The 17538-nt window shown below is 55.3% G+C and overlaps 1 protein-coding gene across 1 annotated transcript in view; it reads right to left on the reverse strand.

Annotated features, from left to right (window-relative positions):
- The window catches only part of IFFO2 (intermediate filament family orphan 2), a 47039-nt gene extending 29507 nt beyond the window's left edge, over positions 1-17532 (reverse strand). The window contains exon 1 of the mRNA XM_034645251.1: positions 17201-17532. Within this exon, the coding sequence (XP_034501142.1) occupies positions 17201-17511 (311 nt within the window). The 5' untranslated portion in view covers positions 17512-17532. The remainder of the gene's footprint in view (positions 1-17200) is intronic.
- Positions 17533-17538: the final 6 nt, after the last annotated feature.

Below are 17538 nucleotides of genomic sequence, written 5' to 3' on the forward strand. Positions count from 1 at the left end.
CATCGTCTGTGCCAAGAGAGGGATTAGTGACTAAACACAGCTCGAGGGGACAGACTCATTGCTTAACACCAGCCTCCTGTCGTCACGAGGGCCCCGCCAGTGAAGAGGGCACTGAGACACGGCACACACACACTCTGGCCCACCCATGGGGCTGGGACACCCCTCTCAGAGGACAGAAAGGTCTGTTCCCCCAAGGACAGAGGGGCAAGAAATGGAGCAGACACCCAGAGAACCTGCTGTGACAGTAGAGCTTCTGACAGAGACCTTACTGGAGCCCCTAGTTTCTGCTGATAGGGAAATTGAGGCTCATAGACAGGAGGTGACTTGTCCACCGTCCCATAACCAAAATAGCTCACATCATGAAGTGATGGGCTACGATGGGCTACGATGGGCTATGATGGGCGCTATTAACTCATTCAGTCCTCACGACAGGCTTAAGAGGTGGGTGCTTGTTATTCTGCCCATTTTACAGATGATGAAACTGAGCCCCAGGGAGGGAAAGCGACTTGTGCAAGGTCACAGAGTTCGAAAGCGGTAGAGAGCCAGGACTCGAATACAGGCAGTCTGGCTCCAGCGCCCAAGCTCACGACGCCAGACTCACCTGTCTCTGCTGACCTGTTGGAGTGGCAAATGCTGGATTAGAATACAGTCTCTACCAGCCCAAAGCCTGGGCTCTGTTCTCTGTGCCAGCTGGCCTCATAATAGGAAGAAGGAGTCAGAAAGTATGTATCTCAGTCTCCCAGGGGTCAGAATGGACCCTAAGTTGCATCACCTCCAAACCCCAAGGGCAAAGTGCTGAGCCTTCCACGCTGACCTGCCAGGCTGGGCCCAGCTTGGCCCCGACCGTGTGGCCCCTGAAGTGAGGCTCCCACGGCCCTGGCTCAGCTTCCACAGCCCATCAATGGGCAGGAAATCCTTTAGAGACCAGAGATCCTCCAAAGGGGGTCCCCCAAGCATTGCTCAGATCCTGCCAGGTGCCCAGCCAAGGAGGAAGCAGAGGGTCACCACCCCCAGCCCTGCCAAGGAACCGGCACTGCTTCTCTTCTCAGCTCAAAGCCAACTGGGGCCTCTCTGCATCCTGAGACTTGCCCCCCCCCAGTCAAACAACCCCTGGCCCAGACTGAGCAAGAAGCCAAAAAGGAGACAGTCCAAGACAGAGGGACAAGAAGGAGCGGCCTGGGGGTAGAGCAGTGAGAGGGCCTGGGTACAAGTCCTGCCCCTCTGCCTGCACTGACACACTGAGCGACCCTGGACCCGTCCCAGCACCTCTTTGGACCTCGCTGCACAAGGAAGCTCTGACCACCCCCCACAGCTCGGGCTCTCCCTCCTCTTGCTTCTGGGAAACCCGCAGGCCAGCCACCCCCGGGGCAGCCTGCCCAGAGGTGGACCCTTTCCCGACAGGCCCGGCTTCCTAGGGACAGACAGCCGAGTGCACGCCCACCCCTGCAAGCCGACAAAGGCAGCAGGCGGGCTTCCTCCTGGTGACTTTGCCTTGGGACAGATGGAACACGGTGTGGCATCTGTCAAGCCAGATGGCCTGGTCGGCCTGAGGGGCCAGGACACCAGCTGGGTGTCCAGCCCCAGCAGGCAGAGTGGCTTAACCCCTTCTTTCCCAGCCTCAGAAGTTACTGTCCCCCTGGCAACTTAGTCACTGTTGCACCCTCCACCCCTGGAGGTGAGCGGCCTCCCTGGGGCCAAAAGGGAGTCAGGGAGGCAGTGCGATGAGAGGGAGCCGTGGGACAGATGGGAGTAGAGGAGGGGCCACCGCTGGGACCCGAGGGCAGTCCCGGACTGCCAGGAATGTGCCAACCCAAAGGGCAAGCAGGGGAGGGCACTGATTCCTGGCCTGGGAGCCTGGTGACGCTGCACAGAGCCAGCCGCTTTGCTTCGAGGACAACCATGTGGGGCAGGGACTGCCAGGCCAGAAGGCCACCAGCCACTTTTATGGGGCCGGAAAACCCATTCCCTGGCCCAAAACCCAGAATCAGCACTGCCCTGGGAAAGAGGAGACGCAACTCCACCAGGCTGGCTGAGTGGCCCTAGATGTTGCTCAACCTCTCTGGGCCTCAGTTTCCCCATCAAGAAAGGTGGGGCCAGAGTGATCCCAGGGCCACTTCCAGCCCTGAGGGTTGCATGACTCCGGGAGAAGGCATGTGCCACCCTCCCAGGAACTGGTGGGATCCCAAAGGGACCAGCCAGATCCTTCCTACACAAAGAGCATGCCCTAACAAGTGTGCATGAGTCAGGAGGGACTGTAGGAGGGAAGAGGGTAAGCCTAGGGGCTCGGAAGGGAGTGGTGCTGTCTTCCCCAGGCGACTGATGCTCAGCCATTCCCCTACTCCATGGAAGGCTAAAGAGGGGAATGGAGCCTATGGGATTATGGCTAGAGACCAGGAAGCATTTTCCAATGAAAAGAGCTCCAAGGCACTTCCAGGGGAAGACTCTGGAAAGCCCTTCCTAAGCAGTAAGATCTCTAAGTAGGATCTGCAAAGGTCCCGATCTCAAGGCAAGGGAGGAACAGGTGACTTCTGGAGACCCCTAGGGATAGCAAACTGATGTCCACAAGCTGATGTCTGCACTCGGCTGCCCAGCCAACCTGGTGTTCCAGACAGGCTGTCATCTTGGGGCAGAGCACGGCCAAGCTCAGCTGCAGCCAGGGACCTGGGTGTCTTTCAGGACAGAGGCCACAGAGGACTCCAGAAAAGCCCAAGAACATATCAAAATAGGCGAGGAGGCAGGGCTGGACGAGAGAGGTGCCAGCCAGGAGTGGAGCCTCAGCATGGCAGAGAGGTGAGAACATGCGGCCGGGGGGCCACAGACCTGGCTGTGAGACCCAGTTCTGCCATCAAGTTGCCGTGCAACCTTGGGCAAGTCACCGCCCGTCTCTGAAGTGTGTGTTGGGGGAGAAACGAAACATCTGTCAGGACTCCTGCAGCTCCGATGTAACAGTCACTTGGCAAGCTGGCTAGGAACAGGAGTCTGCCTTTCTGGTCCATGCAGTCTCATTGCCGGGGCCCAAGCACCGGGCCTGAGCCCAGGGGCCCTGCAAACGGATGGATGGGTGGGTAGACAGATGGATGCTCGAGTGGGGTAATTCCTAAAAAGGAAGAGCAGAAGGTCCTAGGTGTCCCCTGGGATGATTCCCTACACGTGCCCACAAGTCCTCCTTGGATCGCTTTCCCACAACTACGGACCCTCCAGCATCCAATCCCCTTCTCTATCTTAAACATACACGTGCACATGCCTACCAGTGCATCCTTGAATTCGCAACACATGCTCCAAGCACAGGGGCCCAGCTCTGAGCCCTGAGGACGAACGCTCTGGCCCCCCAAAGCCATGAAACTCATCTGCTCTCGCCATCCCCCAGGGCATCTCGGCTTTCTGAAGTGCACTCCCGAAGCTGGCTTCGAAATGAGACGCAACGGCAGTGGACCCCAGTGGTGATCTTTGAAGCCAGAGAGACCCAAGTTCCCATGCCAGCTCGGCCGCTTTCTAGCTATTACAAGCAGCAGGTCACTCCACCTGCCAAGACCCCGTGTCCTCATCTGTACAATGGGCATGACCACAGCCACCCTTCGAGAGTGCTGTGATTTCAAGAGAACGCGTCCACGTTTTGAACCGCACTGGGCGTAAGAGATGCTCTTGGGAAACCGTGCAATGAGCATTCTAGAATCATGAGGTCCAGACTTCCTTCTTGGAGGAGCTGAAGGTGAGCCACGCCTCCCATGGTTTCTCTGCCTGGGCCTTGCAATCCCTTCCGTCTCCTTTCCCACCTTAGGGGGTGATGTGCCTGGGCTCAAACCCGGCAGAAGCTACAAAGCAGCCTTTGTCTCTGAGACGAAACTCTAAACCAGCTGCCCTGACATCACCCCTGGAAAAACAATGCTAACGCGGCCTTCAACGTCACCTCTCTGCCAAGGTCCAGAAGCGTGCTTCACAAGGCCTCACAGAGGCAATCTGTGGGCTGGACCAGAACCCAGAAGCCATCTTCCCATGGCATTCCGGAGTTCCAGCAGGAAGAACAGCTCCCCCCCGCCACCCCGACTGCTGAGAGGCTGGGGGGGCGGGGAGGACTCAAATCCCTGTCTTCCAGCGCCTCCATCTCAGACCAGCGGCCAAGGCCAGGAACGTGAGGCCCATTGCCCAGCCTGGAAGACTGAGCCTGGGAGTGTGGCGGGAAGTAGTCCGGAAGAACCTGCCAGACTCGGGTTCAAATCCCAGCTCTGCCCTTGCTTCAGGGTGAGACCTCAGGCCCAGGGATGTGACCTCCTAGGGCTGCCTCCACATCCATACAAGGAGTCTGGGACTAAGAGGGCCTCTCCTCCAAGCGGCAGGAACAGGGACACAGTCCCACATCCAACAAGGCCACTGGAAGCCACAGGCTCCAGGCAACACATTGTGCTAGACGGCCTTGAATGCGAGGTCCTGCCCTCCCAGAGACCCAGCACAGACAATCTCCTGGGGAGGAGAGGGGATGTGACCTCCTCCTTGCTGGTCAGGCAGGCGGCTTTGCTGGGGAAAGGAAGTGCCCTGAACACAAAAGGCCAGTCTGTAGCCAGAAGGGGGAGGGAGTGGGCAGTCCGTATTTATGGGGCCCAGGACAGAAGGGACAGGGCCGTAACAGCCAGGGGGTCCGCACCACACTCAGCACCTGGCATGCACTATTTTGCTGAACCTGCATTACAACCTGGTAAGGTCAGGATGTCATCCCCATTTTACAGATGAGCGACCTGAGCCTCAGGGTGGTCTCGATTCAGAGTCAGAGTTCCCACCCGAGTGACAGCCTGCGGATTCATTATGCCTCAAGGTACAGAAAGGAACATCCTAGGGGCTCCTGGGTGGCTCAGTCGTTAGGCGTCTGCCTTCGGCTCAGGGCGTGAGCCCGGCTTTCTGGGACCGAGCCCCGCATCGGGCTCCTCCGCTAGGAGCCTGCTTCTCCCTCTCCCACTCCCCCTGCTTGTGTTCCCTCTCTCGCTGGCTGTCTCTGTCAAATAAATAAATAAAATCTTTAAAAAAAGAAAGAAAGAAAGAAAGAAAGAAAGAAAGAAAGAAAGAAAGAAAGAAAGAAAGAAAGAAAGAAGAAAGAAAGAAAGAAAGAAAGAAAGAAAGAAAGAAAGAAAGAAAAAAGAAAGAAAGAAAGAAAGAAAGAAAGAAAAAAGAAAGAAAAAAAAGAAAGGAACAGCCTATGAGCTGAGGGTCCCCTGAACTTGCCAGTAGCCTGCTGAGCTAGGGCCTCAGTTTCCCCAACTTGGATAAGTCCTGATGTTTCAAATGTCAGCATTTTCTTTGAAGACGGGTGTAAAACCAATCGCAACAGAATATTAAGACTCTCCATAGAAACCTGTACGAACACAAAAGTACTATTTGTCAGCCACATCCCCAGAGCGGGGATCTCCGTGGGGTTGGGGGGACCCAGCTTTCTGGTTCACACAACTCCAGCACTGATGCAAAGTTCTCCGATCTTCCCACTCCAGGGCCCACCCCAGAGAAAAAACGATGGGAATGGCCCTCCCTGGGCAAGGCTTATTGACAGCACGGGGGGGGGGGGTCTCATCATCCCATTTACACAAGAGGAAACTGAGGCACAGAGAAATGACACAGTGGAACATACGGTGGCAGACAGGGACGGTCAGGCAGTCAGTCAACACCCCAAGACCGCGGGGCTGAAGCCAGGGAAATGCCTTTTGTTATAAGGAGACAAGCGCGCGGCGCCCTCCAACGTCTCCTCCACAGGCTGACACAGGCTCCTCTTCCCCAGGACCTGGACGCCGGCTCAGGCACAGGGCTCAGTCTCTGTGGATGCCACCTCACAGGCTCTGAGGCTTCTTCACCCCAAGAGCCCCAGCCTCCAGGAGTTTTCAAAACCCCTCCTTAAATGTCTATCAGACCGGGAAGGATCCCTTAGCTCAGGGTTTCAAAGGAAACCCAACTCTGCTGTGTGACCTCAAGGGAGCTGCTCTCCTTCTCTGAGCCTCAGTTTTCTCATCTGAAAATGGTCATGGGTATGTGCGTGGGGGTGGAGAGAAAAATGTAAAACACTGAGGGACGAACTCTCAGATGGTCTTTCTCAAAAGACAAAGGTACGTCTATTCATCTGCCGTGACAGGGGAACGATGCTGCCTGGAAGCAGGGGGATGGACAGACTGACGTCAGAGAGCTGCTCACATAGTCCGGGCCCACGGGGGCGGGGGGTAAGATGAAGTCACTACAGGGGGCAGGGACAGGCAGGGCAGGCAGGCCTGGGAGGTAAGGTGAGCAGCCTAGCCTCCCAGCCCCCAAGCCCCTCCCTGTGTCTAATCCCAGGCTCATCTTTGATGGGGGCTGGGAGCTGGGGCTGAGGTCTCCTTTGACCAGCGTTGACCTCCAAGACGCAACAGCTATCCCCTTCAGCAGGGAGCCTCTCCTGCCCCCCACCATGATATACGAGGGGTAGTACAAAGGGTCTGGGGTGGCCGAAGGCAGGGTCCTGACCCCAAGGGCTCCAAGTCTGCAGGGTGCAGACCGAGGCTCCCAGACACACGTGTGTGTGCACACACAGGCTCACAAAGCCCCAGCAGCAGACAAAGAGCCCCCCACAGAGGCCTGGCATCGGGTGGGCAGAGGAACAGGAACAGGACCCCCCTCACAGCCCTCCCCTGCCTCACACAGGGAATGGGGAGGTGAGAACCAGCCATAGCCAAGTGAACACCAAAACAAGAAAGAAGGGAAAGTGGGAAAGGAGAGAGGATGAGAGGCAGCAAAAACAGAACAAAGAGCACCAAGAACGGGAGGAGGAGGGAGGGAGGATGAAAAGGGGAAGAAAAATGAGCAGGCAGGCTCTAGACTGCGTGCTGGCAGGGCAGGCAACCTCACCTCCAGGCCTTCGTACAAGCTGTTCTCTCTACCTGGAGCACCCTTCCCTTCTCTTCCACTCTTACTAGACCTCCAAAACCCAACACAGGGGACAGCTCCTCCAGGAAGCCTTCCTTGACTGGTCCTAAGCGAAGCACCTTTCAGAACCCCTGGGTTTTGAGCACTACAGGGTCCCACCCAGAGCTCCAAGGCTCTCTGGTCCTGTGGTCTGACTTGGCAATGAGCTTTTCCCAAAGCTATTCCCGTCCACCTCCCCCACCGCCCAGCATGGCCTTCTGCCCATTACCACAGCAGGCCAGGGGCAAAGAGGAGGCGCAGACAGGCCCTGGGAAGATGTACCGACCCTGCCCTGAGAGGAGCCTGTCTGCCGGGGAATTTCACAAGGTCCACTTAGACCAGAGGCTCTTCCCCTCCCCCAAGAAGGCAAACAGGCGGCAGCGAGCCAAGTACCGTCTTAAATAACCCAAGTAATAAAAATGGCCAGTTAAGAGGGCGGAAGACAGTGTTTCCACTGTGGGGGCGTCTCTCCATCGAGCAGCAGATGAGCGGGGCGGTGGGGGGGGAGGGCTGTGAGAATGGGCAATCCCGAAGTCAGAGCACGCAGAAGTCAGAGCACGCAGGCCAGGCCGGAGTGCAGCTGAGCCAGCATCTCAGAGAGAGCTCCGAGACAGCCCCGCACCCAGTGCAGCTGTTGGGGGGGGGGGCTCCTGCCCAAGCCAGGGTCCAAAGGCCATTCAACCTGACCCCCACCCCTGCTCCTCTCCCCAAAACCCCCAGCCTCACTTAATACCCACGATGGCAGCTGCTGGCTTCTGGGCGTTCCCATTCACTCTCCCTGCCGCCCACGCTTGGGACCGTCCCCCTTTCTCAGAGAAGTAAAGGACGCTCTCAAGTTCACCCAGATGAGAAGCAGCAGAAATACTCGTCAACTTCCTCCTTTCCCAGCTTCCAACCTGCACACATACACTCTGCTCCAAGCTGCCGAGTTTTGCAGGTTTCTGTCCAACATTCAAGCGCAGCTTGTCCTGGGATCCAGGAACGGCGTGCATGTAAAGGCAAGGGGAGGACAGGACATCTCCCAGGGCTCCGAGGAGCCCCAGGCTACAAGGGAAGCTGGGGAGGAAATAGCCGTGAGAGCATAGGCAGGACCCAGACTTCTAATCATTTCGACCCCAAGGGCAAACCCTTGACAGTTTATAAAGTGCTTCCACAGACATTGCCCATTCAATCTTGCAAACAGCTCAGTGAGGTCAGAGGTACTATCCCCATTTCACAGAAGTGAAAACTGAGGCTCAGAGCATAGAAGCCACTTGCAGTGCGCATGCCCCTTCCTGGGTACAGCATAAAAGGCTCAGTCTGGAGCCTGACTTCCTGGAAGAAATCTTCGCTTCCCACCTGCTAGCTGCCTCTGGGCTCAGTTCTGTCAGTGTCTCTGTGGCTCTGCTTCATTCTCTAAAACGGGCTGACAGTACCTAATACACAGGGTTATTATGAGGTTACACGAATCAAACGTCCCTAAACTGCTTTAAATGCAGCCTGACAAAGAGTAAATGCTATATAAATATTTGTTTAATTAATTAATTAATATTTATTGTGCCCTTATTGCACACAGGTACTATCCGAGCAGGTACTTGTCACATGGCATTGTCACATCTGCCTGGGTCCCCAGACTCCGAGCTCCTGAGGGCAGGGGCTATATGTCTGCTCTACCCCAGTGCCCAGCACGGGACCTGGCTCACGGCGCCTGCCCAGCCACTCTCAGGAGAACACAACCCCAGCTTCTCAGATGTCCACACCCAGCAGGCTCAGCTTCCCCAACGAGAGGCGCGGAATGACTGTAACTAGTTCCCTGCACCCAGGCAAGGTCCACGGAACCAACCAAAAGCACAAGTTTGAGAGACCCAACCCCAGGGCAGAGGCCCGTCACCAGATGCCCGTTGCTCTCTCTGCTTGTTATCAGTTCCTGAGAAGCCCTGGCCGCTGCCCTGGGCGCGCTTAGGTGCCAGGCATGATCAAAGGAGCCTTAACTTAGAATGTGAGACCCACCCCCAGCCCCGGCTTTGCTGTGTGACTTGGAGCAAGTTACTTTTCTGCTCTGAGCCTGGGTCTCCATCTGCAGAGCTGGCACTCTGCAGGTCTGAATCCAATCACGTGGAAAGTGCCAGACAGGTGATAATCCATCCTCCCTGTCCCCACCCTTTTCCTCCCCCTGCCAGGCCCACCAGCCTCGATGTGGCAACCTCTGTGGCTGACCAGGAACTCTCCCCTACCCAGAGTCCGGTCCCCAATAGGATCACCTCCAGGGAGCAGGGGGCTGGACTGCCCTCCGTGGTGGCCCGAGAGGCTTATCTGCCTGCCGTTGCCAGTGACTCACTGGTTTCTCAAGAAATCATTACTGTCAAATGACAGCAGGAAGTCTTCCCAGTGTGGCAGCCGCCTCCTGTTCTGCCACCTGTGGTGGCAATATTGTGACAGGCGCCAGGGAGACCCCAAGCCTCAGCTTGCCTCCTCACCCTGGACCAGCCTTCAGCAGCCCTCAGGTGGCATGGAACCTGGCCAGCCTGTCCCCGCTAGGAAGAACACTGAACTTGGGGTCTAGAGACACAGACCGCACTTGCCGCAAGATGGGGGGCAGATGTCTTCCACCTCTCCAAACCTCTCACCTTGGCTTAGTCGGTTGAGCACCCAAGTCTTGGTTTCGGTTCAGGTCATGATCTCAGGGTCCTGAGATCGAGCCCTGCGTCAGGCTCTATGCTGCATGGGGTCTGCTTGTCCCTTTCCCTCTGCTCCTCCTCCTCTCTCTCTCTCTCTCTCTTTCAAATAAATAAAAAATCTTTTAAAAAGAGAAAAAAGAACCTCTCACCTATAAAATGGGCATAATTATTCCCACCTCTTGGGAATGTGTCTGATAATGAAATCTCACTTACTTAAAGAAATCATCACAGAGCCTAGCACGTAGTAGTTGCTTAATCAATGGTGGCTATTAAGTCATTATGGTTTATGTGTAAACCTTTTGCAAAATGCCTTCACACTCCATTACTTCAGGTGATTTTTACAGCAACCCTGGGAAGCAGAACTCATATGGAAATGTATCCCCATTTTATAGAGTGACAAACTGAGGTACAAAAGATTATGTGGCTCTGTGGATTCCAGGGCACTTCGACGAAGTTACAGAGAGAACAGGATTCACAGGGCACTGGGCAGGCCGATCTTCCCAGCACCCCCATTCCCAGGTGGGCAACCAGAAGATCAGATCACACCACAGGCAAGCAGGGACCACAGCCTGGACTCCACAGGGCTCTAGCTATCCCGTGCCACCAGCCACAGCCCTTCGAGGGGACCAGAGGCATTCACCAGGTTTACTGCTGGGTGACAACTACCCTCTCTTGTACCAGGAACTAGGGTAACCACATCCTGCCCAGGAAGCCGAACACCCCGTGCCCACTGGAGGTGGGAGGGCACAGCTCTGGCAGGGAGGCCCCCCCATCTGGGCCAGAATCCTCTAAGCACCAGGCAACCAGCAATGCCCAGAGGCTACATGACACCCAGATGCTGTTGCCAAAGGCCTAGACCACCCTCCCTCCAGCTTCCAGCCTGGTTCCTGACTTCTGCCTGCTTCACAAAGCCAGAACCACTCACCCCTTAAGGCACTCGTGTTCCTGCCCTGTGAAATCTCTTTTAGAACTTCCCCATTTATAAAGTGCCAGAGCGGCATGAGCCATTTACCCCGCCCACAACTTTGGGACACAGATGAGGAAACGGAGACCCAGAGAGGCAAAGAGACTAACCCAACCTGGCTCAGCTTTTAACGCCTATGCCAGGAGCCCAGCATCTGGTACCAAGTGATGGGTGTTATTCAAATTTGTTAAAACCAGCGTGTAGGGGGGACGGGAGCTCGGGTCTCTTGACTCCAGATCCAGACCCCTCCCTCCAGGAGCTGTGAGTGCCCGGATGTAAGGCCTGTGTCAACCCTCTGGGTCGCGTGGGCCTTATATCCCCCAGCCGTCCTAGGGGCCTACCAGCACGCAGCAGCCAGGCACAGCACCCTCCCTCTCTGCGAAATGCTTGCTCAGCATGGACTCTGGCCAGGCCCGGGCTGGGCTCTGCCAGGACACAGACCGGGAGCCGGCCCCCACAAGCTTATAGTCAGTGGGGGAGCAGACATCCCAGGCCACTGAGATTCAGGGTGTGGGCTGCTGTGATGCGAGAGGTAGTGGGAGCTCAGGAACGCCTGAGTGAAGAAAGTCAAGGAAGACCAAGGCATCCTCACGCTGAGCAGAGGGGACAGAAGTGCATCCTTCCCTGCCCCAGGCCTTCAGCCGTCCAGGACACGGGAAATCAACAGAACACCAGCCCGGCTTCGCCTCCCCGATGTGATCAAAAACCAGGACTCCCAGTGCACAGTCCACAGCCTGCGGTATCACTGACACATGGTACAGTTTAAATCGATTCCCCTAGAAGTCAACGCATCTCCTTGCGGCAAAGAGCATGTTCAAATTCTGGGTCTACCCTTCTATGTCCTTCAAATACCGACAACGTGTGCGGAGGCGGGCCACGGGCCTAGAGAGGCTGAGAGCGTGTGAGTCCCGTGTGCACATGTGTGTGTGTGTGTACGCGCGCGCCCCCGAGCCCATGTGCGCTGGGGGGGGGCCCAGGGGCCTCGCATCCGGTGGCCAAGGCAAAAGCCCCGCCTCACATTCCTCAGGGAAGGAATCTTCAGCGTCAGCTGTCTCCCGGCTTCCTGCTTCCCTTTCTTTTCTGGGACCTCATTCCCCTGCCTCTGGCTTGAGGCTCTGAAAATCCCTCCCAAATATGTCCCCAAAGAGAATGCCAGCACAGCCAAGAGACTCTGGGACACTGAGGAGCTGGATGGAGGGGGTTTGTGTGTTTCTTTCAACGGAGGTTGGAAGAAAGGGCGGGGAGAGGGGGGAGCAGAGATTTCCGGAGGCACAAATCAACCGCTAAGAGTAGGAAGAACACCGTCCTTAGATGCTGGACAAAGAAGTAGCCCTTTCTCCCTCCGCCCCCAACACCAAGTCTGGCGCCTTCCACGGGACAGAGAGAGCTGCGACATGTCCTGAAATGGATGTGCTGGGCAGCCCAGCACTGTGCCAGGAAATCCCTATAAAATGAAGGGAACAGACATTGCGGGGAGCCAAAGAGGGGACCTACCTGGAGCCTACCAAGCCCCAGGTGCCTTATCACGGAGCTTCATTCCTTCCTCCCCGATTCCTAGGGGAACAACATTATTCCCCCTCTTTTACAGAAATTAGTGGCTCCGGCAGCTCAGAGAGGGTAAGCAATTGCCCGCCGGCACACAGAGAGTGGTAGAGCCGGGCTTTGAACCCTTTTCCCACCATCCCAGGCTGCCTCCCAGGAAAATCAGAAACAAAGAATCCATATCGGTAACACTTCAGAAATAACAGAACTAACGAAGCCTTGTGACCAGCTTTCCGGGGCAGTCTTCTGGCTTTGGGGCACTCGGGGGCCAGCACACACCTGCTCAAGGGCCTCCCAGGGCGTGATGGGGAAAGGCAGGGGACACTCCAGCTGGCTCACCCACCAGCCCTTTTTGGAGCCCTTCATTCAGGCCGCCAGCCCAGCCCCTTCCGGCTCATGATCAGAAATAGCTGTGACAAAAGTCCCTCCCATCCCCGAAAGTAGTTTTTTAAAAAATGCTTAAAGGCAGACACACAAAAAGGTGGAGCAAACTCTACCAAACCCCAACCGAGGACAGACGATGTGGGCATCACGTCAGAGCAGTGGGGAAAGCTTTCAACAGCAGGCAAGGTCTTCCCAACTCAGCTTTGTGGGTCAGCTCCCTCTGGGCCTCAGTTTCCCCACCTCAAAAATGAAAGTAACTCAGCTGAATCAGCAACTTCTCTCTCTCCTAAGCTGTGGAACCCTGTTTTCCAATGAAACCTGCCTCAGAAGACCTTCCTCAGAAGTCATGGAAATAGAGCTGCTATGGTTGATGGGAGCCAAGTCCCAGGTGCTGAGCACCCCCACTCACCGTCCCCAGAATTGCCCCAAGGCACCCAGCTCTGGATCCCAGGGCTCCAAAGGGCCCCTGTGGGAACCACCAGGCTAAATGATCACTGTGGTCCCTCCTGGCTCTCAAGGCAAAGCTCCGATCACCCAACCACCAGGGAAAAACAAACCAAGCCCTTCATGCTGACTTCAGTCAGGGGAACAGACACTTGGCAACCTGCAGGGGGAGGGAGGGGAAACCCAGACAGTTCCAAACCACACTGGGCCTGGGGCGGGAGAGGGGAAGGACTGCCAGTCCGTGAGGCAGGAAGAACAGCCCCGACCCGGACCCCTCTGAGTCACAGACCAAAGTAAGGGGGGAGTTGGGGGGCCACCAAAAGGAACCCCCTTCTGTAAAGGTGGAGGACCTAAGGCTCAGAGAGGGCAGCTGTTGGCCTTAGGTCACACAGCACCTGGTAGCTGAGCCAGACCTGGAGTCTGGGTCTCTTAGAAGCGATGATGCAGAGAAATCCCCACTTGTTTAAAGTTCAGATAAGACTCAGCAGGAATCTCCAGGGAAAAGCCCCCAGCTCACAAACTCGGAATAGGACATTTTGGTAGCACTGGGTGGTGACAGAGCAGAAATGTTTGTTTTGGTTTCCAAATCAACGCTTGACAACCTTGTCGACAGTACAGTTCGGGCAACCACATTTCCCTCATGGTAAAGAGCTCAGAGCTGGTTGGCCCAAGGGGAAACCAAAGCCGTAGTGAACAGGGCCCAGGGCCCAGGCACCCCAGGCCAAGGGCTCTGGTTTGGGTTGTTGTTTCCCAAGCATGGTTCCCATACCACTGATGGCACCTGAGATGATGGGAGGTGGTACACGAGTGACTCTTCACATTTAACTTCCACTGACTGCATTGGTGAACCGATAAACAAACTATGATCTGTCTGCACAGTGGAAAATTATTCACCAATCTAAAGGAATGTGCTATTGAAACACGCTACAACGTGGCCGAACCACCAAAACATTACCTAAGTGAAAGAAGCCAGACACAAAAGACTACATATGACATAACTGCATTGACATGAAGTGTCCGGAAAAGGCAAATATAGAAACCGAGAGCCCATCAGTGTTGCCTGGGCTGGGGTGGGAATGGGGATTAACTGCAAATGGGCATGAATTGCATCTTTTGGGGGTGATGCAATTTTTCTACAACTGGGTTGTGGTGATGGTTGCACAACTCTGTGGATTTACTTTAAAAAATCACTGAATTGTGTGCTTAAAATGAGAGGATTTTATGATAAGCAAATTATAGCTCAATAGAGCTGTGGAAGAATATTTTACATAAGCAATAATACAGATGGTGGCGGTACATGGATACGGCCACATATCCCAGAGGTGGAACCCAAACGCCTCCAGCTTGGAGAACACAGAGCTACACGCACCAGGTTGCACTCTGGGGAAGCAAGTGGGGGTGTCCAAGGCTGTGAGTTCCTCCAGGTAGACTGAAGGAAACCCCAGAAGCTTTCCTTTCCGGGCACAGGTCCCTTCCACTGGTCACTGCTTGGGGGGCTCCATGCTAAACAGCCCGAAAGCATCAAGCCTTCAGTGGCCAACAGCCTGAGCAAACACCGTGGTCCCGTCCCTCAGACGGTGACTTCTCTCGAGGACAGGGGACCAGAAGTGGGCTGGGAGCTCAAACTCAAGATTATATTTTGTCAAGGCTGGGAAGACCTTTTGAGATCGTCTAGCCCAGCGGTTTTTAAATTTTTTCTTTTAAGGTGTTGAGATGCCTGCCCTCCTCCCGAAAGCAAATTCTCATGAGAAACCCAAATACAGAAACAAGTACAAATAGAATGTTACTGGTATACACTTACGCTGTAAGTTCACATACGTGAGTTCTGAATTCCATCCGTAAAGTTGATGAGGCTACTTTGATTCATTAACATTTAGAACTGGGACCACGGATGACAGTACCATATTCCGTTTAATTCTATCTCCAGTTTTGGCTGCAGAGTTTCACAAAAATCCTGACTCACACAGATAAGTAGCTACAAATGGGAATGGTTTTTAGCGGTTTGCTCTGCAATCTCAGAGCACTCTTCAGACAAATAGAGAAGGCAGGCAGGGTGGTTTTAACTTCTGGCCAACTACTAACAGGTTAACAATTAACAACGAGTTGACATTAAGAACTTAAAAGTGAGCACATTTTTATAACCATATTAACACTGTAATAGAATTTAAAATATTAAGTCTTACGTAATAGTCTTGGAAGCCCAAGACCATCTCCAACGAAGCCTGGGGCTTCAAGGAGCACAGTGCTAGCCACTCACCCCTCACTTTACAGATAGGGAAACTGAGTCCCAAAGAAGGGAGCACACTTGCTTTGGAAAAATCCAACTTGAGCCCCGAATCGACTTCGGAAAAGATGCACCTCCCCAGATCACCAAAAAATGGAGGAAGAGAAGGCGCTCACACAGCCCAGGGGACGGGAGGAGAGGCACCCCACTCCACCTGCCCCAGCAGTGCCCGTCTCATTCCAGGCCAGCGCCAGAAGCTGACATCACACCCCACACCCTGGGTGCAATTTGAACAGAGCATTGCTCAACGCCAACCTATCTCCCTCTGACACTGGGCACGGTTTTTCCATCTCCTTAGTAGCCAAGTCCAAAAGGCACACACAATAAAACAAACACAGTACAAGCCTGAGGCATGACGACACAATCAACAGTGGGAGACAGAAGGGCCCATCCCTCCGTGTTTCACCATCGAGAGCAAGTGCCTGCTCCCCTACCCCACCCCAGCAAAGCTGCCCACAGAGGCAGAGACAGCCTCCCCTTGGCCGTGGCGGGGCACAAAGCCATTCTCAAGTCCTCAAGAGAAGACCGGCCCCAGGAGAGCAGCTCGTCCCCAGCGGGGTGTAAGACCTCCCTACAGAGAGCCAGACCCTATGTGAGAGAGACCCGAGACTCTCGGGGCCTCTGCTCCATGCTGGCCCGACAGAGCCTCTCATCTTTAATAACATCAATGGATTATCCCTTCCAAAACGCATCACCAACCTACTCTCCCCTTCTGCAACCGGGGGGGTAGATTTTATTATTCCTATCTGTCTAATGAGCAAATAGGTTTCCAAATGGTCCAACGATCTCCCTGGCACGTGATGGAGGAGACCCATGCCCCACTCCCTGAGCAGACCTCTGTGCTCATGTGAGCACCAGGACTCAAGGAGTGGAAGGAAAGAGCCTTCTCACAACACCCTCTAAGCCCTAGAGTTTGGTGCCAAGGCTCCCAGTGCAGGGTTGCCCAAGCCTGGGACAGCAAAGGGCCCTGCCCCCACCCAGGCCTGAGGGGCTACAGACAGACCCTTCTCCTCTTATTAGAAAGCGGAGCCATCAGTCCTGTCAGCCAGGCTGCGGGCAGGAAGCAATGTCAGTTTCCCAGCTGGGGAATCGGGACTGGGCAGGAATGTGCAGGCCGGTCCTGCAGGCAGTCTGCCCTGCACACTAGGCAGAGATGGTTGTCTGGGTCCAATCAATGTCCAGTCTCCTGCCCAAGGTTCTCTCCTCCTGTGCGCCTTTAGGGCTACATGTGTTGGCACTCAATAAGCTGTAGGGGGTGTGGAGAAGAGGGGTGAAGAGAGGGGTTTTTGAAAGCTTGTGGCCAGTCCGATGGTAGTCTGGTTATCCAGACCTACCAACCAGACCTTGCAGAGCTGGAGCAAGATGGCAGACTGTGGCCCTAGGGGGTAGGACAGATTTACCCATTTGCAAGCACATGATCTCATTTAATTCAAGGGAACAAAAAAAAAAAAAAAAAAAAAAAAAAAAGCCAGGGGGTTGGTTAAGAGTTTCTTCTTTTCATCCGTGGAGGGAGGAGAGCCTGCCTCCTACATCCTTGGGAAAATACCTATAGTGGGAGACAAGCTAACCAAAAGTAGTTCAATTCACTAGTTCAAATCTCGGTTTTGCCACTATCGGCCAAGCCCCTTTGGCAAGCCCCTTGCATCGCTGTGCCTCGGCTTCCTCATCTACAAAATGGGGATAAGAATGCCTTATAATCTGCGTTGGCGTGAAGATTAAATGAGATCACATAAAACACCAGTGGTCATTATGTCACCTAGAAAACAACCAGCCCCGAACAATGACAGCACCAAGGTGTCCCCTATGGTAGTCAGCACCCGCCCCCATTCTTGGAACTAGTAAGTGAGTTTTCCGAGCGTGTGTAGGGCGCTATGCAAGCACAGCTTCCAGCCCACCTGCTAGGACCAGCTGGCCACCCCCAGTCCATCCCGCACGCACGCATTCAGCGGCCTCCCGGACCTGGACGCCCCCTCCCCGGGAGCTGCGGGGTGGGGGGAAGGGCAGGTCCCCACTCACCTCCGTTTGTACTCGTCGCGCTCGCGCTTCACCTTGGCCAGTACGTTGTAGAGCGCGCGTATCTCGGGCGTGATGGTGTCGATCTGCACGCCCACGCCGTCGGGGTGCACCCACGACACGCCGGGGCCCTGCACTGTCTCCACGCCGCCGCCGCCCGTGCGCCGCACCTGCGTGTAGCTCCAGATGGTCCCGGGCAGGCGGCCGTAGTGCTGCGGGTGCGAGCCGCCGCCGGGGGGCAGGCCGCCCAGGGCCACGGTGTTGGCATTGGCGCCCGCTGCCGCGCCGCTGCCGCTGCCGCTGCCGTGCCCCATGCCGGGCGCTGGCGGCCGCAGCAGCTC

The sequence above is a fragment of the Ailuropoda melanoleuca genome, chromosome 2 (assembly GCF_002007445.2).
Source record: "Ailuropoda melanoleuca isolate Jingjing chromosome 2, ASM200744v2, whole genome shotgun sequence".
Classification (NCBI taxonomy): domain Eukaryota; kingdom Metazoa; phylum Chordata; class Mammalia; order Carnivora; family Ursidae; genus Ailuropoda; species Ailuropoda melanoleuca.